The 22,303-nt window shown below is 36.9% G+C and overlaps 4 protein-coding genes across 4 annotated transcripts; 2 read left to right on the top strand and 2 right to left on the bottom strand.

The window, feature by feature from the left end:
• Positions 1 to 2,117: 2,117 nt before the first annotated feature.
• On the top strand, positions 2,118 to 6,944 carry LOC6041507 (coiled-coil and C2 domain-containing protein 2A). The gene is made up of 5 exons (XM_038255576.1): positions 2,118 to 4,739; positions 5,155 to 5,447; positions 5,505 to 5,972; positions 6,031 to 6,518; positions 6,574 to 6,944. The coding sequence occupies exons 1-5, from the start codon at positions 2,168 to 2,170 to the stop codon at positions 6,875 to 6,877; spliced, it is 4,125 nt and encodes a 1,374-aa protein (XP_038111504.1). The 5' UTR covers positions 2,118 to 2,167; the 3' UTR covers positions 6,878 to 6,944.
• Positions 6,919 to 8,028, bottom strand: LOC6041509 (peptidyl-prolyl cis-trans isomerase E). Its single transcript, XM_001850707.2, has 2 exons — positions 7,170 to 8,028; positions 6,919 to 7,106 (listed from the first exon to the last, which is right to left on the bottom strand). Exons 1-2 carry the CDS (start codon positions 7,946 to 7,948, stop codon positions 6,959 to 6,961), a joined length of 927 nt encoding a protein of 308 aa, XP_001850759.2. The 5' UTR covers positions 7,949 to 8,028; the 3' UTR covers positions 6,919 to 6,958.
• Positions 8,029 to 13,208: 5,180 nt separating this feature from the next.
• LOC6041510 (probable ATP-dependent RNA helicase DDX47) lies at positions 13,209 to 14,870 on the top strand. Its single transcript, XM_001850708.2, has one exon. The coding sequence runs from the start codon at positions 13,345 to 13,347 to the stop codon at positions 14,824 to 14,826; it is 1,482 nt and encodes a 493-aa protein (XP_001850760.2). The 5' UTR covers positions 13,209 to 13,344; the 3' UTR covers positions 14,827 to 14,870.
• Positions 14,871 to 14,922: 52 nt separating this feature from the next.
• LOC6041511 (transcription factor E2F5) lies at positions 14,923 to 19,742 on the bottom strand. The gene is made up of 3 exons (XM_038252548.1): positions 19,356 to 19,742; positions 19,176 to 19,285; positions 14,923 to 16,000 (listed from the first exon to the last, which is right to left on the bottom strand). Exons 1-3 carry the CDS (start codon positions 19,545 to 19,547, stop codon positions 15,307 to 15,309), a joined length of 996 nt encoding a protein of 331 aa, XP_038108476.1. The 5' UTR covers positions 19,548 to 19,742; the 3' UTR covers positions 14,923 to 15,306.
• Positions 19,743 to 22,303: the final 2,561 nt, after the last annotated feature.

The raw sequence follows: 22,303 nt of genomic DNA, 5'->3' as shown, positions 1-22,303 counted from the left end.
AAACCTATTTTTTCAACATTTTTATTTTTAAAACCACTGTAACTTCACAAGGATTGGACTTAGGACAATGGTCAATATGGAGACTTTTATGTAAAATTGTCTGGAGAATCGATTTCCGTGTTCGGCTTTTGAAAATTTTGACGTTTAGAGCACTATTAAAAAAAAAAGTTCCAGTAAATGATTTTTGTATTTTTTTAGGTGAGTTGCTCCATCCTGCATTTTTCGTGAGTCTTTTTGTAACATCTTAGGCTATTTTCACAAATGTTTTGAACGACAAAAAATCGTGGGCTCACCTTCAAATTTAACTTTTAAACTTATAAATCAAAAAAATCTCATAAAAGTGGAGTGTTTTTTTCATTCAGTGTATTTTTTCGGAAAACCCGTCAAATTTCCTACAAGTTTGTCTTTGACCACTTTTTGATACGATGCAACGGCTTCGAGATACAGCAATATTTAAATTACGAAATACAAAAATATTGAAAACACGTACGCCCTTCTCAAATGTCATTATCGAGTGTTACTGGCTCCATATACACAAAAATGGCTTATATATGCCTAGGATAACATGTCTACAAAGTTTCATTGAAATCGGAGAGGTTCGAGAAAAATCCTGTTTTGGGCTGGAATTGCTCTAGTACAAATATTTTGAAATGTTTTTGTCTGATGTTGACAACAAATAATTTTGTGTCACAAGCATCGCAAATATTTGATGCAGATTTCACGCAAAAAAGAACAGTACATACTTGTTAAGTAACTTGTACTGTATTGTTGCATTTGTAAACAAACCCTCTTCACACATGGTTACATGTTATCAAATGTCTCCTATACTGCCGTTTTACGGCGATATGATGTATACGCCATTTTGGACATTTTCAATTTTATTGTACAGTCTGATAAAGAATCTTAAAAGCTACCTCCTGACGAAAGAATTTTTCAAAAAACTGCTCTGGGGCCCATTTTATTAAGCAAACAAACAATGATGTATACGCCAATTTTACTCATCATGATGTATGTATACATTGAGAATTGCTAGAAGTCAAATTCATTTCTGTTTGAATGTTGATTTAAGGTTTTGGGACCAAATCAAGACTTGGCAATATTTTATTACATTATTTCGATTTAATTCTTAGGGGACGTCCAATAGGCGTCATCCATAAAGTACGTCACGTTCTGAGGGAAGAGGGGGGTTTTGAGCAAGCGTGACATTGCGTGTTAAAAGCATAGGGAAATCGTGACAAAGGGGGGTGGAGTAAATTTTGGCTGATTTTAATGTGACGTACTTAATGGATGACACCTTATCCACATCCACGTAGATACTTTTTTGAAAATTCTAAACCCACCCACCTCCCTTGTGGACAATTGTTCATGCAAAAAAATGTGTTTATGGAGCGTAGACAATCGCTAAGGGAGCGTTCTTTTATTACGTAACGCAAAAAAACGGATTTTTAGACCCCCTCCCCACTAGTAACAAAACTTCCATACAAATTTTAAAAAAAAATTGTATGGAGCGTAACACGGCCTCCAACCCCCCCTCCCCCCAACTTTGTTACGTAATAAAAGAATGCTCCCTAATACCCTCCCCCCCCTTAAAGTATCCACGTGGACAATGCATTAAGGGATCCGCTCAGCTGTAAAAATAGCTGGCACAAAAATATAGCCAGCCTAGTAGCCAGCTTTGATCAAGCAATGTATACATACATCATTGGGAAGTAAAAGTAGTGATTTTTTATTGCTATTTTTTCGGCCAAATGATGTTTGTGGTTTAAAATCGTAGAGAATAGGAAAAAACTAGAAATTTTGTAGGGGCCACATTTTCATTGTACATTTTAACAGTTTCTACAGAGCAGACCTTGAATTAGTCATTTTAAATTGAAAAAATGAACAAAAACAGAAAATCGTGTCTACAGCAAAATCACCTCGATGGCGTATACATCATATCGCCGTAAAACGGCAGTATAACAACCTGTTGCTGGCCCCGTTGCTAAGCAAAACCGGCTACCCCATACCCACCCAAACAAACACCTGTTGAGTTCGGAGTTTGCAACTCACTTTAGCGACGGTTGCTACGCAACTCCCAAGCCCCATACAAACCATGCTTCACCAAACAAATAAATTTCAACAACGCTGCCTCGTTAGAAAATCCACGATTTTCAAAAATCCGTAAACAATGAGCGACCCAAAGCCAAAATCACCCCGCAAGCGTCGCTCACGTGGCCGCCACCGCCGCCGGCAGTCCTTCCAACCGAAAGGCGCTAAAAGCATCCAACCTAGCCCGGCCCGCGCCATCGAACCCCACGACAACGTCACCCCAGAACCGGAACCCGTAGAGGTTGCGTCCACGCCACATCGACCCAAGCTCCAGCTCAATCCGGACTACATCCAGGAAGAGCTGGAAATCCAAAACTCGCTGGAGCGGTTCGCACTGGACGAGAAAGCGGGCAAGCTGGACGAGTACGACCGAGAGGTGCTGTTCTTCGTGGACGCCGTGCCGGAAGTGTTTTACGATGCTTTGGGAAATGGTGCGGCGGAAAGGTCTCCCTCGATTCCGTCGGAGGCGAACGATCCGGACTCGCCGGGTCATTTGGCGTCTTCGTACATTCAAACAGATGGCAATCAGGTGATTGAGCGGTATCGGCTGGAGAAGATGGTGTTTGAGGATGGGAATTTGTTGTATGTTCCTGGGAAGGAGCTTCCCGAAGGTAGAGGGATGCTCGAGGAAGTGACTGTCAATTCGGATGGAGGGAGTGCTGGGGCAGGCAGTTTGGTTCCGGTGAAACCGGATTTGGATGGAGCGAACAAGTCGCGAATGATCAATCGGCTGATCGAGGAGGAGCAGGAAGAGTGGTTCGATGCTTGTGGAGATCTGGTGAACTTGCAGAACTTCATCACGGACAAACGGGTGAAGGGAGTCTGCGGTAAGAAGTTTACCCCGTTCTTCGTGGAACCGATTCCAATGTCGCAAACAACCGAGCAACTTCCGATGGAGCGAACGGTCAAGATTCTGATTGGAAAGCTGCGCTTCGAGAATCATCCCTCGTTTGACGAAGTGGTCAAGCTGAGGTTGAAGCTGGAGCAGCTCTACAAGCAGTACTACACGAATCGCAAGTTGAAGGTCGTGTCGGTACTGCAGAAAAAGTTGGCCGATCTTCGGCGTGTGACGGTGGATGAAGCGGAGCAATCTTTTTCATACAAAATCCAACGACGCGAGCTGCGTAAGCTTGCTTACAAGGAAGCGAAAGCCGAACGACAGCTGGAGAAGCAGATCGTGGAGATTTGGAAAGAGCTGAAAGACAAAAAGTCCGACCAAGGGCTCAAAATGACCATAACGAGCGAAGAGGTGTCCGACGTCGAAGAGGATCGCGCCCGCTGGAACGAACGGTACACGGTCGAGCTGGAGGAAACGCTCGAGGAGGAGCATGAACTTTATGCAAAAGAGAAGCAAGACTACAAGCTGTACCTGCGCGATCTGGAGCAGCACGCGGACGAGTCCAAGCTAGTGCAGAAGCCTCGCAAGCCGGATCTGTCCCGATTGCGACAGGAATTTAAGAAAACCTTCGAGGAATCGTTTCGTGGACCGGGAGAAGCTATTGTGGATCTGACGCTGCAGAAAGACCCCCAAAGCAGCTACGAATCGAACCTGCGGAAGGATTTGCGCTTTAAGATCAAGTTCTTCATCGACGGCAATCATGTTGCGTCGACGAAGGCTCGCCAGTTCCAGAGCGATTCGCTGGTGGACTTTAACACGTCGTTCTCGATCAAGCTGACGACGAAGATTCCGGAATCGATGAAGATCGAGCTGTACGAGAAGAACCGGTTGAAGAAGCTGAAGTTGACGGAGGTGTTTGTACCGTTGCCGAATTCTTCGGAGCTGTTTGATGATGTGGAGAGTGTGCAGTACGAGTTTACTTCCGGGAAGTTGATCAAGCAGAACGAGTTCCGGAATGGAAAGGTTGACTTGAGGGTGGGTTGGTTGGAGCAAGCGGGGTCAGATTTTCCGAGTCCGTCGACGAGGAGGAACATTCCGAAGAGGATTCAGCTTTCGAAGGAGCTGATCGAGAAGTGGCTGGAGGAGCAGTTGCTGGATCCAACCGATTCCGATGCGGAGATGTTGATGAAAGCGTTGGAGCAGAATGAAGAGGCAGACTCGGATGACGAGAAGGATGATCTGCAGGAGAAGGACGAAGCGTTCGTGTTCAACGAGGATTTGCTGGCGTTTTGCTCGGAAGACGAGATCAACAACAACGAACGGCTGAACATGCTGAGTCAGCGCTTCCAGAACAACTTGAAGTACAAAGATCTGAAGTTTATACCGCAAGTCGAGCGGGAGATCGAGGTGCCGGACGAGCTGAAGATCATCGACGAAACGCTCGGCACGGATCCGATCGATCTGCAGCGCCATCGCGGCAAGAAGTACCTCAAGAAGGTGTACGACACCATAACCAACCACTGCAACGTGATCAACCAGGACAAGATCGACGATAACCTGCTGATTGGGGATCAGATCCCCACGTTCGGCTCGTTGAGTCTGGCGTTTCTTGAGATCTTTGGCCCTCGGAGACCGCTGAAACCGTCGCGAAGATCGCCGATGAGCCGCGCCTCGATCCGGGTGTCAGATGTGAACCAGTTCAAGATAATCGTGACCGTGGTGCGAGCGTTTGGGATCCCGATGCGCTCGGAGGATCATCAGGTCTCGTCGTCGGCTGGACGGAGGAATAGCAACCTTTCGTCCACAAAGTTTTGTAAGTAGCTCCGTGAATCTTACGAAAAAATTGTTAAAAGTCCTAAAAAATTAAACTTATTCTTCAACCAATTTTTTCTACATAAAATTCCTAAAAAAACAGTCCTCTGACAGTTTAAACCAGTTTTTAAAACTAGTAAATCTAGACAAAATATTTGTAAATTTTACTTATTTACCATCCGTAAATATGCGGTCTGTTTTTAAACAAACAAAACACTTAAATACTAAAAAATAAAATAAAAAAAGTAAAATACTAGCATACTTAAATACTAAAATAACAAAATACTAAAATACCAAAATACAAAAATAGTAATAATATTAAATACTAAAAGCGGCCAGTCCTATTGTGTAATGTTTGACGCAGCTTCAATTCGTTGAAATTGTGGATTCCTCAAATTTTAAGTAATTGTTTTCAGCTTTCCGTGCCTCCAACGTTCGACCGTACATTACGATCTCGATCAAGGACAAGGTTCTCCGGACGTCCACGGCCGACGGAACAAATCCGACGTGGAACGAGCAGCTGGCGATTTCTTTGGACGCCTCGAGCGATCAGATCCGCCGGTATCTCAGTATCGATCTGTACGACGAGTTCATGGAGGATCTTTTGGAAGACGATCGAGCGCGACCGACGGAGGTTTACCAGCGCATTTCGAGCAAGTGGCTGGGACAGTTCCGGATTCCGATCAGCACCATCTATCTGAATCAAAGGGTGGGATTTTTTTTTCTTTAGTGGAATTTGAGTGTTTACTGATTGTTCTTTGCTAAGATTGAAGGAACCTTCGAGATCAAAACACCCCCGATCCTGTTTGGTTACACGCGATCTACCACCGGATCGGAAGCCCCCGAGTACACCTCGATGCTGATCGGTTCCAGCCTGCCGGATATGCGGGAGCTAACGCACATCTCCCTGTTCATCAGTCTGGAACCGAACGTCGAAATACCCACCTTCGACACGAACGGGCTGGAATGCATCGAGCTGGAGCAAACCAAGGCGCGGATCTACCTCTGGTTCGAGGAGTACCGGAACGAGTTTCCGCAGCGTGCCCGGCTTCCGCTGGTGACGCTGCTCAGCGGAAAGCGGGTTTGCATCACGCGACTGCTCGGCCCGGTCAACGTGCCGTTCGTGCTGGACGAAACCGTCGAGCGGATGATCCGGCGGTACGTCGCGTTGGTTCCGGTGTACTACAACACGGACGCGTGCTCGCAGCTATCGGGCGTTTGGTTGACCAATAAGGTAAAGATCGCGTTTATTTTAGAAGGCTTAGTAAGAAGATTGTGTCTGATTCCCGCAGGAAATCCTCCACATGATGTGCGCTTCCCCGAAGGACTTGGGCGTGCTGCTGACCTGCTTCTACCTCAGCCTGGAGTACGACGCGTATCTCGTTCTGGGGCATAGTCTGCTGACCGGCGACAGCACCTTTGTCCTGTTGCGCGAGGGCGCCGAATTCTACATCGTCGATCCGACCAGCGGCAAACGGTACCAGGCCACCGACACGTACTGCCCGCTGAGTCGGATTTATTTCATCGTTAACCAGCAGAACGTGTGGGGCAACATCCAGAGGGAGAATCGGGTGTTTTTGACCCAGCTTGACGTTCACAAGTCCGGGTTTTGGAGGGCGCTGTTCAACAGGTCGGTGGAAGCTCCCAGCGGGTGTGTTCACGAACCTGCATTTCTGTACAAAAGTGCGCTCGGGGTGCGGGATTTGCAGCGGACGATTAAGCGGAAGATTATCAAGAAAATTGGAACTTGGAGAACGCACCGGAAGACGATCTGGAATCGGTATGCTTTGAAAACTCGTTATTAAAAAAAATCTGACAAATTTCGTCTGTTTTAGGTATATCAGCGACCAACTCCGTTACGCCCTATCGGCCCTAGAAGTGGACGCCTGTCTGGAGGCCAACACCGACCGCCACATGGACGTGTTCAACCAGCTCTTCATCTCGTACAGAATCAACGGATTTCCAATCAACCTCCCGTACACGAACCTATCAACTTTAGTAGCGCAAGTCCGCAGCACCGGAATCCACCTAAACTCGGAACAAAAGGTCGAATTCGCCCTCGGCGTCTACATTAAGGACTACCCCGCCAACATCTACTCCGTTTGGATATTTCTGGTTTCGCTTGTCCCAAAAATCTAAACACAGGGAACCTGTCATCGCGGAATAACCGTAACTTCATTGCCGTTTAAATAAATACAGAACTTTTATTGCCTTCAGCAACTAACCTTTCAGTTCTCCGCAGGCCACGATCGTTATTTTCTGGTTCACTTTGCCACTTTTGGAGCCGCACCGTTCCATCTTGCGGACGACGTCCGCGCCGCTGATTACATTTCCAAACACGACGTGTTTGCTGTCCAGCCAGTCGGTTCTGAAATAACAAAATATTTTTATGACATTTAAAACAATCTAAAAAGCGCTCAGCAAAGCCTACTTCTCCGTGCAAATGAAAAACTGCGACCCGTTCGTGTTCGGTCCGGAGTTGGCCATCGACAGCACCCCAAAGCCGGTGTGCTTCAGCGTAAAATTCTCGTCCGCAAACTTCTTCCCGTAGATCGACTTCCCCCCGGTTCCATTGTGCGCCGTAAAGTCCCCGCCCTGGCACATAAACTCCGGAATGACTCGATGAAAGATCGATCCCTTAAACCCGAAGCCCTGCTCCCCGGTGCACAGCGCCCGAAAATTTTCCGCCGTCTTCGGCACAATGTCCGCCCTCAGCACCATAATGATCCGCCCAACGTCATTCGTCCCAATCCGAACGTCAAAGAACACCTGTGGATTCCGCTTCTTCTCTTCCGGCGCCTTCGCTTCCTTTGGCTGAACCTCCTCCCCCGTCGTCACCCCATCACCTTCCCCTCCGCCACCACCACCCTCCCCATTGGCCAGCGTGGCCCCCGCGTGCTGCTGCAGCCACGAATCCTCCGACCAAACCGGCTTATTGCTGCCCTCCTTAATCCGCTGCGGTTTCGCCACATTCACCCGAACCGTCCGCCCGCACAGCTCCGAGTCGTTCATGTTGTCCACGGCGGCGGCCGCATCCTCGGCGTTCTCAAACTCGATGAATGCGAAGCCCCGGTGCTTTTGCGACTCGTAATCCACCGGCATCTGGATGTCCACCAGGTCGCCGAACGGGATGAACGCGTCGTTTATCAGCTTTTCGGTCACCTCGTCCGAGAGGCCACCCACGTACACGGTGCGTTTGTCGTTGGCCATCACTGTTGAAGGCGCGAAATCCGGAACATCCGTGAAAATAAAACGTCGGTGGAACTGACGAACGTTGCTTGTTGGTAAACAATCGGGAAACTTGCTAGAAGGCACACCTTCTTCAGAGTACAACTTTCAATAGATCGAGGGGTCTTCGGATGGTCAACTGGAAGTAATAATTATTCATGTTTTTATTTTCTTGACTCGGACCTCGACTCGGACTTAAGCTTCCCGGTCAAGAAATCTGGAGTTTTTTGAAAAGGTCCAACAAACCAAATTTTCAGTTTATGCTTTTCAGGTTTTTTAAATACCCCTGACTCAAGGCGGTTTCAAAAACACCCAAAAAGCAAAAACTGGAAATTTGGTTTATTGGACCTTTTAAAAAAACTCCAGAAATATTCTAGCAATGCTGGTTCTGCCAGAATCCTGCTAGAACGATGAAACATTTCTGCTAGAATGTTGTAAGAATATCCAGTTCTGTAAGAACTCTGCTAGAATCCTGCCAGATAGACTTGACTGAGTTGCACTTTAGATCCTTGAGGTAAAAATATTTTTTTTTTTTCAATAATCAAACAAAAATAATACTCAAATTAATACAAAAATATAAGTTGGATCTAAAGTTGGATTCAGAACAAAACCCAAATTAAAAAAAATAAAATCTGAATTTACAAAAATTCTAAAGTTATATATTTTAAAAAATGCAACTATTTTTTTAAGCATTTTAAATTTTAGAATTTCAGGATTTCAGGATTTCAGGATTTAAGAATTTTAGAATTTTAGAATTTTAGACTTTTAGATTTTTAGACTTTTAGAATTTTAGAATTTATGAATTTTAGAATTTTAGAATTTTAGAATTTTAGAATTTTAGAATTTTAGAATTTTAGAATTTTAGAATTTTAGAATTATAGAATTTTAGAATTTTAGAATTTTAGAATTTTAGAATTTTAAAATTTCAGAATTTTAGAATTTTAGAATTTTAGAATTTTAGAATTTTAGAATTTTAGAATTTTAGAATTTTAGAATTTTAGAATTTTAGAATTTTAGAATTTTAGAATTTTAGAATTTTAGAATTTTAGAATTTTAGAATTTTAAATTTTAAATTTTAGAATTTTAGAATTTTAGAATTTTAGAATTTTAGAATTTTAGAATTTTAGAATTTTAGAATTTTAGAATTTTAGAATTTTAGAATTTTAGAATTTTAGAATTTTAGAATTTTAGAATTTTAGAATTTTAGAATTTTAGAATTTTAAATTTTAAATTTTAGAATTTTAGAATTTTAGAATTTTAAATTTTAGAATTTTAGAATTTTAGAATTTTAGAATTTTAGAATTTTAGAATTTTAGAATTTTAGAATTTTAGAATTTTAGAATTTTAGAATTTTAGAATTTTAGAATTTTAGAATTTTAGAATTTTAGAATTTTAGAATTTTAGAATTTTAGAATTTTTGAATTTTAGAATTTTTGAATTTTAGAATTTTAGAATTTTAGAATTTTAGAATTTTAGAATTTTAGAATTTTAGAATTTTAGAATTTTAGAATTTTAGAATTTTAGAATTTTAGAATTTTAGAATTTTAGAATTTTAGAATTTTAGAATTTTAGAATTTTAGAATTTTAGAATTTTAGAATTTTAGAATTTTAGAATTTTAGAATTTTAGAATTTTAGAATTTTAAATTTTAGAATTTTAAATTTTAGAATTTTAGAATTTTAGAATTTTAGAATTTTAAATTTTAGAATTTTAGAATTTTAGAATTTTAGAATTTTAGAATTTTAGAATTTTAGAATTTTAGAATTTTAAATTTTAGAATTTTAGAATTTTAAATTTTAGAATTTTAAATTTTAGAATTTTAGAATTTTAGAATTTTAGAATTTTAGAATTTTAAATTTTAAATTTTAGAATTTTAGAATTTTAAATTTTAGAATTTTAGAATTTTAGAATTTTAGAATTTTAGAATTTTAGAATTTTAAATTTTAGAATTTTAGAATTTTAGAATTTTAGAATTTTAAATTTTAAATTTTAAATTTTAGAATTTTAGAATTTTAGAATTTTAGAATTTTAAATTTTAAATTTTAGAATTTTAAATTTTAGAATTTTAGAATTTTAAATTTTAGAATTTTAGAATTTTAAATTTTAGAATTTTAGAATTTTAGAATTTTAGAATTTTAGAATTTTAGAATTTTAGAATTTTAGAATTTTAAATTTTAAATTTTAGAATTTTAGAATTTTAGAATTTTAGAATTTTAGAATTTTAGAATTTTAAATTTTAGAATTTTAGAATTTTAAATTTTAAATTTTAAATTTTAGAATTTTAGAATTTTAGAATTTTAGAATTTTAAATTTTAGAATTTTAGAATTTTAGAATTTTAGAATTTTAAATTTTAGAATTTTAGAATTTTAGAATTTTAGAATTTTAGAATTTTAGAATTTTAAATTTTAGAATTTTAAATTTTAGAATTTTAAATTTTAGAATTTTAAATTTTAGAATTTTAGAATTTTAGAATTTTAGAATTTTAGAATTTTAGAATTTTAGAATTTTAAATTTTAGAATTTTAAATTTTAGAATTTTAAATTTTAGAATTTTAAATTTTAGAATTTTAGAATTTTAGAATTTTAGAATTTTAAATTTTAGAATTTTAGAATTTTAGAATTTTAGAATTTTAGAATTTTAGAATTTTAGAATTTTAAATTTTAGAATTTTAGAATTTTAAATTTTAGAATTTTAAATTTTAGAATTTTAGAATTTTAGAATTTTAAATTTTAAATTTTAGAATTTTAGAATTTTAGAATTTTAGAATTTTAGAATTTTAGAATTTTAGAATTTTAAATTTTAAATTTTAGAATTTTAGAATTTTAGAATTTTAGAATTTTAGAATTTTAGAATTTTAGAATTTTAAATTTTAAATTTTAGAATTTTAGAATTTTAGAATTTTAGAATTTTAAATTTTAAATTTTAAATTTTAGAATTTTAAATTTTAAATTTTAGAATTTTAGAATTTTAGAATTTTAGAATTTTAGAATTTTAGAATTTTAAATTTTAAATTTTAGAATTTTAAATTTTAAATTTTAGAAGAATTTTAGAATTTTAGAATTTTAAATTTTAGAATTTTAGAATTTTAAATTTTAGAATTTTAGAATTTTAGAATTTTAGAATTTTAAATTTTAGAATTTTAGAATTTTAAATTTTAAATTTTAGAATTTTAAATTTTAGAATTTTAAATTTTAGAATTTTAGAATTTTAAATTTTAGAATTTTAGAATTTTAGAATTTTAGAATTTTAGAATTTTAGAATTTTAAATTTTAGAATTTTAGAATTTTAGAATTTTAGAATTTTTTTAAATTTTAGAATTTTAGAATTTTAGAATTTTAAATTTTAGAATTTTAAATTTTAGAATTTTAAATTTTAGAATTTTAAATTTTAAATTTTAGAATTTTAAATTTTAAATTTTAAATTTTAGAATTTTAGAATTTTAAATTTTAAATTTTAGAATTTTAGAATTTTAGAATTTTAGAATTTTAGAATTTTAGAATTTTAGAATTTTAGAATTTTAAATTTTAGAATTTTAGAATTTTAAATTTTAAATTTTAAATTTTAAATTTTAAATTTTAGAATTTTAGAATTTTAGAATTTTAAATTTTAGAATTTTAGAATTTTAATTTTAAATTTTAGAATTTTAAATTTTAGAATTTTAGAATTTTAAATTTTAGAATTTTAGAATTTTAAATTTTAGAATTTTAAATTTTAGAATTTTAGAATTTTAAATTTTAGAATTTTAGAATTTTAGAATTTTAGAATTTTAGAATTTTAGAATTTTAGAATTTTAAATTTTAGAATTTTAAATTTTAGAATTTTAAATTTTAAATTTTAAATTTTAGAATTTTAGAATTTTAAATTTTAGAATTTTAAATTTTAAATTTTAAATTTTAGAATTTTAGAATTTTAGAATTTTAGAATTTTAGAATTTTAGAATTTTAGAATTTTAAATTTTAAATTTTAGAATTTTAAATTTTAGAATTTTAGAATTTTAAATTTTGAATTTTTGAATTTTGAATTTTTGAATTTTGAATTTTGAATTTTGAATTTTAGAATTTTAGAATTTTAGAATTTTAGAATTTTAGAATTTTAGAATTTTAGAATTTTAGAATTTTAGAATTTTAGAATTTTAAATTTTAGAATTTTAGAATTTTAGAATTTTAGAATTTTAAATTTTAGAATTTTAAATTTTAGAATTTTAAATTTTAAATTTTAGAATTTTAGAATTTTAGAATTTTAGAATTTTAGAATTTTAAATTTTAAATTTTAGAATTTTAAATTTTAGAATTTTAGAATTTTAGAATTTTAGAATTTTAGAATTTTAGAATTTTAGAATTTTAGAATTTTAGAATTTTTGAATTTTTGAATTTTTGAATTTTAGAATTTTAGAATTTTAGAATTTTAGAATTTTAGAATTTTAGAATTTTAGAATTTTAGAATTTTAGAATTTTAGAATTTTAGAATTTTAGAATTTTAGAATTTTAGAATTTTAGAATTTTAGAATTTTAGAATTTTAGAATTTTTGAATTTTTGAATTTTGAATTTTAGAATTTTAGAATTAGAATTTTAGAATTTTAGAATTTAAGAATTTTAGAATTTTAGAATTTTAGAATTTTAGAATTTTAGAATTTTAGAATTTTAGAATTTTAGAATTTTAGAATTTTAGAATTTTAGAATTTTAGAATTTCAGAATTTTAGAATTTTAGAATTTTAGAATTTTAGAATTTTAGAATTAATTCATGCATGCAAAATCTAAATTTTTTTAAAATTTTGGAATTTTAAACTAAGAATTTTTAATTTTTTAAAATTGCAATTATTACGTTCTTCAATTTTATCTTTTTTAAATTTTTTTGATGTTCGATAAATAAAATAAATAAATTTTTAAATGATTTAGTTATTAAATTTTTGCATTTCAAATATTTTGGGGATATGGGTAGTTTTGGTTATCTGATAAACTTTATTTGCTGAGCAATACACAAAATTAGGCATAGATATAAAAGACAAAAGTTTATAGGAAATAAAAAAATCTGAGTTTCGAGTTTCGGATTCATGAAAAAAATCTGTTTTTTTTTTTGATATTATCAACTTCATAATTATTTAATTTCCAACTCGATTTGAATCAAAAACCCTTTAAATTTTTTTTTTAAATTGCGATTACATTTTCAACCCTGCAGTAATCATCATCGTCTCACCCCTCGGCGCTTGTTTACCTCGTGCTCTCGCCATCGCGCCCCGAACTGTCAAACCAGCTCACGATCAACACACATGTTTTTCGTCGTTGACCCAGCAAGGAACGTTTCTTCGCTAATTTCGCGTTTAATCCGTAAATTTGTTCAAATTTAGTGTAAAAAAAGAGATTCCAACCCACGCCCACGATGTCCAGCTCGGAGAGTGAAGCGGAAAACCTGAGCGACATGGAGCAGGAAGACCGCGCGAACGCGTACACCGAGTCCGACGATGAAGTGTCCAAAAACGGCGACGACGACGATTCCGGCGCTGGGGCGGAGGAGGACTCGGAGAAGACGGTCAGCTGGGAGGAGATGGGTCTGATCGATACGCTGTGCGAGGCCTGCAAGGCGTTGAAGTGGAAGGCCCCTTCGAAGATTCAGCGCGAGGCGATTCCGTTGGCGTTGCAAGGAAAGGATGTGATTGGGTTGGCGGAGACCGGATCTGGGAAAACGGGTGCGTTTGCGCTACCGATTTTGCAGGCGCTGCTGGAGAACCCGCAGCGTTACTTTGCGGTTATTTTGACGCCGACGCGCGAGTTGGCGTACCAGATATCGGAGCAGTTTGAGGCACTTGGGGCGTCGATCGGAGTCAAGTGTTGCGTTATTGTGGGTGGGATGGACATGGTGTCGCAGGCGCTGCAGCTGGCGCGGAAGCCGCACATTATAATTGCGACGCCGGGCCGGTTGGTGGATCATTTGGAGAACACGAAGGGGTTTAACTTGAAGGCGGTTAAATATTTGGTAATGGACGAAGCTGATCGTATTTTGAATTTGGACTTTGAGGTTGAGCTGGACAAGATTCTGAAGGTTCTGCCTCGGGAGCGTCGGACGTTTTTGTTCAGTGCGACGATGACCAAGAAGGTGAAGAAGCTGGAACGAGCTTCGTTGAAGGACCCGGTTAAGGTTGAAGTGTCCAGCAAGTATCAAACGGTGGAGAAACTGCTTCAATATTACGTGTTTATTCCGGCAAAGTTTAAGGACGTGTACTTGGTGCACATTCTGAACGAGCTGGCTGGCAACAGCTTCATGATTTTCTGCAGCACCTGCAACAATACCGTCCGGACAGCTCTGATGTTGCGCGCCCTCGGGCTGGCTGCCGTCCCGCTGCACGGTCAAATGTCTCAGAACAAGCGTCTCGCTTCGCTGAACAAGTTCAAGGGGAAGGACCGCCAAATCCTCATCTCGACGGACGTCGCGTCCCGTGGGTTGGACATTCCGCACGTGGACGTGGTGCTGAACTTTGACATCCCAACGCACAGCAAGGATTACATCCATCGCGTGGGTCGAACGGCACGTGCTGGGAGGGCCGGCAAAGCGGTCACGTTCGTGACGCAGTACGACGTCGAGTTGTACCAACGGATCGAGCACCTGCTGGGGAAGAAGCTGCCGGAGTTCAAGTGCGAAGAGGACGAAGTTATGGCGCTGCAGGAACGGGTTGGCGAGGCCCAGCGGACGGCGCGGCTCGAGCTGAAGGACATCGAGGAGCGCAAGGGAATGAAGAGGAAGGGACGGGGCAAGGGCGGAGACTCGGACGATGACGATACGGAGCAGTTTAACGGGGCGAGGAAGCGGATTAAGAAGAACGGCGCTGGTGGTGGTGGTAAGGGGAAGGGCAAGTTTAAAAAGTAGAGGAATTATGGATTAATATAAACGAAAAGTTTGTTGCCAATAGTTTTTGATTGTTTTTAATTGCGTAGAACTGAAAGAACGACACAAAAACAACGATTTTTTTAACAATTACAGTGGATGTACTTTATTAAATGACTATAATATATACTCTGAAGTTGCACACATACTCTTTTTTCGGTGTATTCTCTCTAGCTCTTTATCTCTTTCTAGCTATGCTCAAAATACACAACACGTGATGCGTTGGCTAGTCTAAAATTTTGAAAATCGAATTACATCCAATGCATGGTCGGGGTTGGTCACATAAATTAACTAAACCTAAAACATGGAATTTCTTCGATTATACAAAATGGAAGGAAATATTTGCCTACACGATAGCTTTGTTCAAATGGGTAAATAAAAAAAATAAAGAGTCCATAAAACAAGACACGATCACGAAACGGCTAATTTACGTCATTTGGTTGCTGTTTTTGAACGCTGCTGCTACTGACTATGCTGCTCCAAGTCAAACAACTCAAACAGACCCTCGCCGGGTGCCAACGTAAACGCGTACGTGGCCACCCGCGGAGGTTCCAGCGAGACGAACGGATCGTCGTCCCGGGGTTCCTGCTCGGCCGCGCTAAACTTGCTGAGCTTGGTGAGATCCTTTTCCAGAAGCAGTTCGGCGTTGAGTTGCCGCTCCTGTTCGGCCGTTTCCGTCCGCGTGTCCAGTAGTCGGTCCGCGTTGGCGTCCAGCCTGGCTTGGATTGCACTTTTTTCGTCCCGCCTGCGGGTTTCCGTCGGGTCGGATCGCCGATGTTTGCGCAGGACGTTCGCCCGTCGGATTGGTCGCGTGAAGCACGGTCCCAGCGGATCCCGCAGCAATCTGACGTCCAGCGGAAGGCGTTCCGACGACGTGAGCGTCAGTTCGCTTCCAGCCTCGACCACGTTCACGGTGGGTGGCTTCCGGACGGCCAGACTGACCGACCGAGTGCCGAACGCGTCCAGCAGATCTTCGCTGGTGACGTACGCGAAGGAAGCGAGGGTTTCGTCCGTGCGTGAGTTTTGCGCGCTCTGGTTGATGATCTTCAGCCGGCGGTCGATCAGCGCTTCGTACTCGAGCAGACGGCTGCGCTCGTGCTTCAAAACGCGCGTGCGGCGCGTGACGTCGCGGGGGTCGGGCGTGAGGGAGTCACCGCTGGAAAGAGCAAAATTAATTTCTGATGATAACTCAGGGTGGCCACTCAAATCCAATATCCCGACTTTTTACCGAGGATCTGCCTCAAATAAAAGGTATTTCCTAAGATAATCCTCAAATTTTATGCGAAATTTTTGAAGAGACAAAATCTTTGAAAAAAGTATTCAAGTTCTTTCATTGTTATTTTAATTTACCACAGAAAACAATTAAAATTTCGATTTTGTCTACGACATGAGTTCGTACACTTTTTACACTTTTTGTTTTGAAATAGATGACAAAAATGGAAGGGACCTTTAACATAGGCTTAGTGTTCAAAACGAATAGGGTCCTAAAGCCCTATGTAAATTTGTATGTACAACGATGAAAAAAACTCGACTTAAACCCATTTCTGATCACTCTTCTTTCATTTTAATGCAAAAAAAAAATCAAGACAACATCTTTTCGATGCTTTAACTATGGAACGAGCTGTCAAGAAGGGCCCAAAGCATTTTTTTTAAATTGATTTAAAAATCAATTTTAATTTTTTTGCGGTTGTACAAAGGGTCAATGTACTCAGAAAAAAAAGCTTTATTGTTGTGAAAAATAATATCACAAATTTAAGCTTAATTTTAGGACAAAATTGGTGGCTATTAAATTGAAAATTGTGCAAAGTAATACTAAAAATTTTCAAGAGTCAAGCTATATTTTTCAAGAAAAATACTTGAGATTCCCGACTTTTCCAGACTTTTTGACAAAATATCAAAATATCCCAACTTTTTCTTTCTTTTTTTCTGACTTGAGAGGACACCCTGCAGTAACATAATTAATAATTAATGACCAATTTTTATTTCAAAAAAAGCTACGAAAAACTTAACTTCTCTTGTTTAATTTTTTTTTGTTTCATTTTTAGTATTTTAATTGAAATTAATCTTGTTTAGTTTATGTTCGTTTTTGATAGTACTTTAGACTATCCATTTGTTTCATGTTTTTCTTTTATCAATTAAATTGTTTGGTACATTACAAAATTTACTGCTTATTTAATTATATTTGCTTACAGGAAATGTTAGTAAGAAACACAGCCAAAGCTGACCCCAGAAAAAACAGATTTTTTTTTAAACATTGACTAAGTCCAGGGTGACCACTCAAATCCCATTTTCAAATTCCCGACTTTTTCCCGACTTTTTTCCAGACTTTTCCAGAATGCTCTAATAATACGCATTTCTTATCTAAAGAATGATTTCAAACAAAAAACTTTCTAAAAGAAAAGTCAATATTAGCCACAAAAAAATGAATTTAAAAATAATCCAAATAAAGGCATTTTTTATAAATACACAAACTAAACAACAAATTAAAAAAACTTCAAAAATGGAATATAATTATTATGATTCAGAGTAGAAACACAAACAATTAGTCTTATAAAAAAATTGAAAGTTCAACAATACTTATAACTTCTTTGTAATTTTTTTAAATTAGCAAAAGTATAGTTTTTGATACTTCGTTTCATCTGGAAATAACAAAAGGTCAAAGATAACTGAACTTAAAATTTCGTTACTATTTTTTTTAAACTTCACCATCATTTTAAATCAAAGAATGATAAAAACATAATTGCTGATATTATTCATTCAAAGGATTTAGAAAAATGTCAAGGAATTTATAAAAAAATGTTTTTGCCAAGTTCCCTTTTTAATTTTGTAATTTTTGATATTTTTTTTCAATTTAACTTTATATAGCGGTATTTACTGTATTTAACTGTTTTATTTTTTTAATGAACATTCAGTTTGATATGATTTTATGTTTTACCACTTATTTTAAGCAAAATGTTTGAAGAGACAATTTTTTTAACGATTTCGCAATAACTCTAACTTTCCTGGATTATTTTTTTTTTACAATTTCAAAATTTTGTACAATTTCAAAAAAATGTTTTCAAAACGTAAAAAAAGGTTTTTAAATTTTGGATTTTATTAGATATTTAAATTTTCCGAAAACTGAAAATCAAGCTTTTTGTGTTACTTAATGAATTTAGTTAAACAATTAAAAATATTTAAGAAAAAAAACCATTGCCAAAGTCAAGTTGGAATCTGTTTTCAAATATTCAATCTATGTGACAAAATGAAATAGAATCATAACTCTAAGCTGACCAGGCTCTATTTTTATATTAGTTTACCATTAACTCAACCTCTTGTTTGATAAACAAAAATTAATAGAGATTATATTATTCATGAAAAATATTAGGAAGATCTGTGTCAAAGACTCCAATATTAATTAAGATTTTAAAAGTTTTAAACAGCATTTCCATACTCAAATATATTGAAATAGTGAAAAGAACCTTAAATTTTAAGTAAGATACTAAAGTAGAATTGAGCGAATTCAATTTGAAAATTGCACAAAATATTACAAAATTATTCAAGAGTTAAAAAATAATTTTCAAGCAAGTATGCTTAGAATTCCCGACTTTTTTGACAAAAAATCATAAATTCCCGAATTTTTCCCGAATTTTTCCCGATTTTTGGCGAAATCCCGACTTTTTCCCGACTTTCCCGATTTCCCGACTTGAGTGGCCACCCTGTAAGTCACATCAAATCAAAATAAAAAAAAGTCACATGAAAGAAGTCAAACTTCCAATCGTTAAATTTTCTGAAAAAATTAAGAGTTCTTTTTCCAATGCTTTTTAAAGATCAAAAATTGATTGAATAATTTGTTTTTAGCGAATTTTTGATCGAAGCCCACCTAAAGGCGGGCTTGGGTCGTAAAGGGTTAAGTATTTTTTTTCTACTTCTTACCTTTAAAATTGAAAACAATGCCTGGAATATAAAAAAATAGCGGTCTTCATTTTGTTAGTTTAAAATATTAAAAATAATTTTCATTACCGCTGATATTGCGCGCAATTTTCTTACACCTTCCCACAGTAGGCGCCATATTTGATAATTCAAATCAAATTCAAATTGCACTCTGTGCGCGCCACCACACTATCATTGCGCCTACTATGGCTAGCACCGAACACTCTCTCCTCGCGCAACAACAACGTCAACGAAAAAAAAAACAAGGTGTTCGATACAGGTTCAGCCCCCTCCCAAATCTCCCTTATGTTGCCGCCTATCTGTTCCCAACATAAAAAACCCCACCCTCCTTTGCCCTCATGCGCGGTTCCTCCCATGTTACCGAGTGTGGGAGGGAGACTCTAGAACTGGACACTTACCGCCACTTGACGCTGTTCTTGCCATGCTTCTCTATCAGGCCAATTCCTTCTAAAACGTTGGTTACGTCGTAGATTCGCCGCTTTTGCCGGACCTCCAGAAGCTTGGTGGCCTGACGGGGGAAAAAACTTAGCATTAGCGCAAAAAAGTACGGAGATAAACAAGAGCGCGCGATTTCTTACATCGCCCAAATTGAGAATTCCTTTCGAGGCCTTTTTCAGCAGGTCCACCACGTTGACCGTCATCGTGGCCAGCGACTTGTCGAGCCGCTTGGACCCACTTCCCGCGACCGGGTCCAGCTCGTCGTCCGGCGCGGGCTCGCGCCTCTTGCCGTTGTTGCTGTTTTTACTGCTGCTGCTGTTTTGCACTTCCATCGTTGTTTTTTTTTTACTTTTCTAACTGGTCGGCACCTCCAACCTGGCACTGCTGACTGAATACACTACCCGTTGGCCACCGGAAGCCGGTACCATGTCCGGCCGCGGGCGGATTGATGGTCTACGGAGAGCTGGGTGCGAGCGCGCGCGCGGGTTTTTGTTCCGCGACCCCGATAGGACTAGAGCGGAGCAAATTCCGACCGCGCTGAACTCCGCAGTTTTGGGAGTGCGCAGATTTTCTCCAAACTGCCGCCAGCGCCACTGGGCCCTAGTGGCGAATAGCGGAACTAACAGCAACTAATTTTCCACCACAAAGGGAGCTTTCTTTAAGTACGTAACGCAAATAAATCATCAATTTGTACATTTTCAACTTCTTTGCATTATTTTCTGTCTCCGTTAGGTTGATAAAGAAAAAATGATAAGCCATCAGTTTAAAATAACTTAAGCAAATTAAATTAAAATAAAACCATTAAGATGCCAACTTTGATGAATTTTCAGAATTTTTGGCCACAGTGAATCTCGCTCATAATTAGCATGGGGTTAGTATACATACTAACGAACATGAGAAAAATATTTTTGAGCGGGCGGTTTGAAAAAAAAGTACCCGCCGTTGGAGAAATATGACAATTTTCCTATATTTTGACAAAGTTGCCAACTTTGATGAATTTTCAGAATTTTTGGCCACAGTGAATCTCGCTCATAATTAGCATGGGGTTAGTATACATACTAACGAACATGAGAAAAATATTTTTGAGCGGGCGGTTTGAAAAAAAAGTACCCGCCGTTGGAGAAATATGACAATTTTCCTATATTTTGACAAAGTTGCCAACTTTGATGAATTTTCAGAATTTTTGGCCACAGTGAATCTCGCTCATAATTAGCATGGGGTTAGTATACATACTAACGAACATGAGAAAAATATTTTGAGCGGGCGGTTTGAAAAAAAAGTACCCGCCGTTGGAGAAATATGACAATTTTCCTATATTTTGACAAAGTTGCCAACTTTGATGAATTTTCAGAATTTTTGGCCACAGTGAATCTCGCTCATAATTAGCATGGGGTTAGTATACATACTAACGAACATGAGAAAAATATTTTGAGCGGGCGGTTTGAAAAAAGTACCCGCCGAAGGAGAAATATGACAATTTTCCTATATTTTGACAAAGTTGCCAACTTTGATGAATTTTCAGAATTTTTGGCCACAGTGAATCTCGCTCATAATTAGCATGGGGTTAGTATACATACTAACGAACATGAGAAAAATATTTTGAGCGGGCGGTTTGAAAAAAGTACCCGCCGAAGGAGAAATATGACAATTTTCCTATATTTTGACAAAGTTGCCAACTTTGATGAATTTTCAGAATTTTTGGCCACAGTGAATCTCGCTCATAATTAGCATGGGGTTAGTATACATACTAACGAACATGAGAAAAATATTTTGAGCGGGCGGTTTGAAAAAAGTACCCGCCGTTGGAGAAATATGACAATTTTCCTATATTTTGACAAAGTTGCCAACTTTGATGAATTTTCAGAATTTTTGGCCACAGTGAATCTCGCTCATAATTAGCATGGGGTTAGTATACATACTAACGAACATGAGAAAATATTTTGAGCGGGCGGTTTGAAAAAAGTACCCGCCGTTGGAGAAATATGACAATTTTCCTATATTTTGACAAAGTTGCCAACTTTGATGAATTTTCAGAATTTTTGGCCACAGTGAATCTCGCTCATAATTAGCATGGGGTTAGTATACATACTAACGAACATGAGAAAAATATTTTGAGCGGGCGGTTTGAAAAAAGTACCCGCCGAAGGAGAAATATGACAATTTTCCTATATTTTGACAAAGTTGCCAACTTTGATGAATTTTCAGAATTTTTGGCCACAGTGAATCTCGCTCATAATTAGCATGGGGTTAGTATACATACTAACGAACATGAGAAAAATATTTTTGAGCGGGCGGTTTGAAAAAAAAGTACCCGCCGTTGGAGAAATATGACAATTTTCCTATATTTTGACAAAGTTGCCAACTTTGATGAATTTTCAGAATTTTTGGCCACAGTGAATCTCGCTCATAATTAGCATGGGGTTAGTATACATACTAACGAACATGAGAAAAATATTTTTGAGCGGGCGGTTTGAAAAAAAAGTACCCGCCGTTGGAGAAATATGACAATTTTCCTATATTTTGACAAAGTTGCCAACTTTGATGAATTTTCAGAATTTTTGGCCACAGTGAATCTCGCTCATAATTAGCATGGGGTTAGTATACATACTAACGAACATGAGAAAAATATTTTTGAGCGGGCGGTTTGAAAAAAAAGTACCCGCCGAAGGAGAAATATGACAATTTTCCTATATTTTGACAAAGTTGCCAACTTTGATGAATTTTCAGAATTTTTGGCCACAGTGAATCTCGCTCATAATTAGCATGGGGTTAGTATACATACTAACGAACATGAGAAAAATATTTTGAGCGGGCGGTTTGAAAAAAAAGTACCCGCCGAAGGAGAAATATGACAATTTTCCTATATTTTGACAAAGTTGCCAACTTTGATGAATTTTCAGAATTTTTGGCCACAGTGAATCTCGCTCATAATTAGCATGGGGTTAGTATACATACTAATGAACATGAGAAAAATATTTTGAGCGGGCGGTTTGAAAAAAGTACCCGCCGAAGGAGAAATATGACAATTTTCCTATATTTTGACAAAGTTGCCAACTTTGATGAATTTTCAGAATTTTTGGCCACAGTG

The sequence above is a fragment of the Culex quinquefasciatus genome, chromosome 2 (assembly GCF_015732765.1).
Source record: "Culex quinquefasciatus strain JHB chromosome 2, VPISU_Cqui_1.0_pri_paternal, whole genome shotgun sequence".
NCBI lineage: Eukaryota > Metazoa > Arthropoda > Insecta > Diptera > Culicidae > Culex > Culex quinquefasciatus.
The sequence above is the reverse complement of the archived record's forward strand: the minus strand, read 5'-3'. Positions and strand labels throughout refer to the sequence as shown.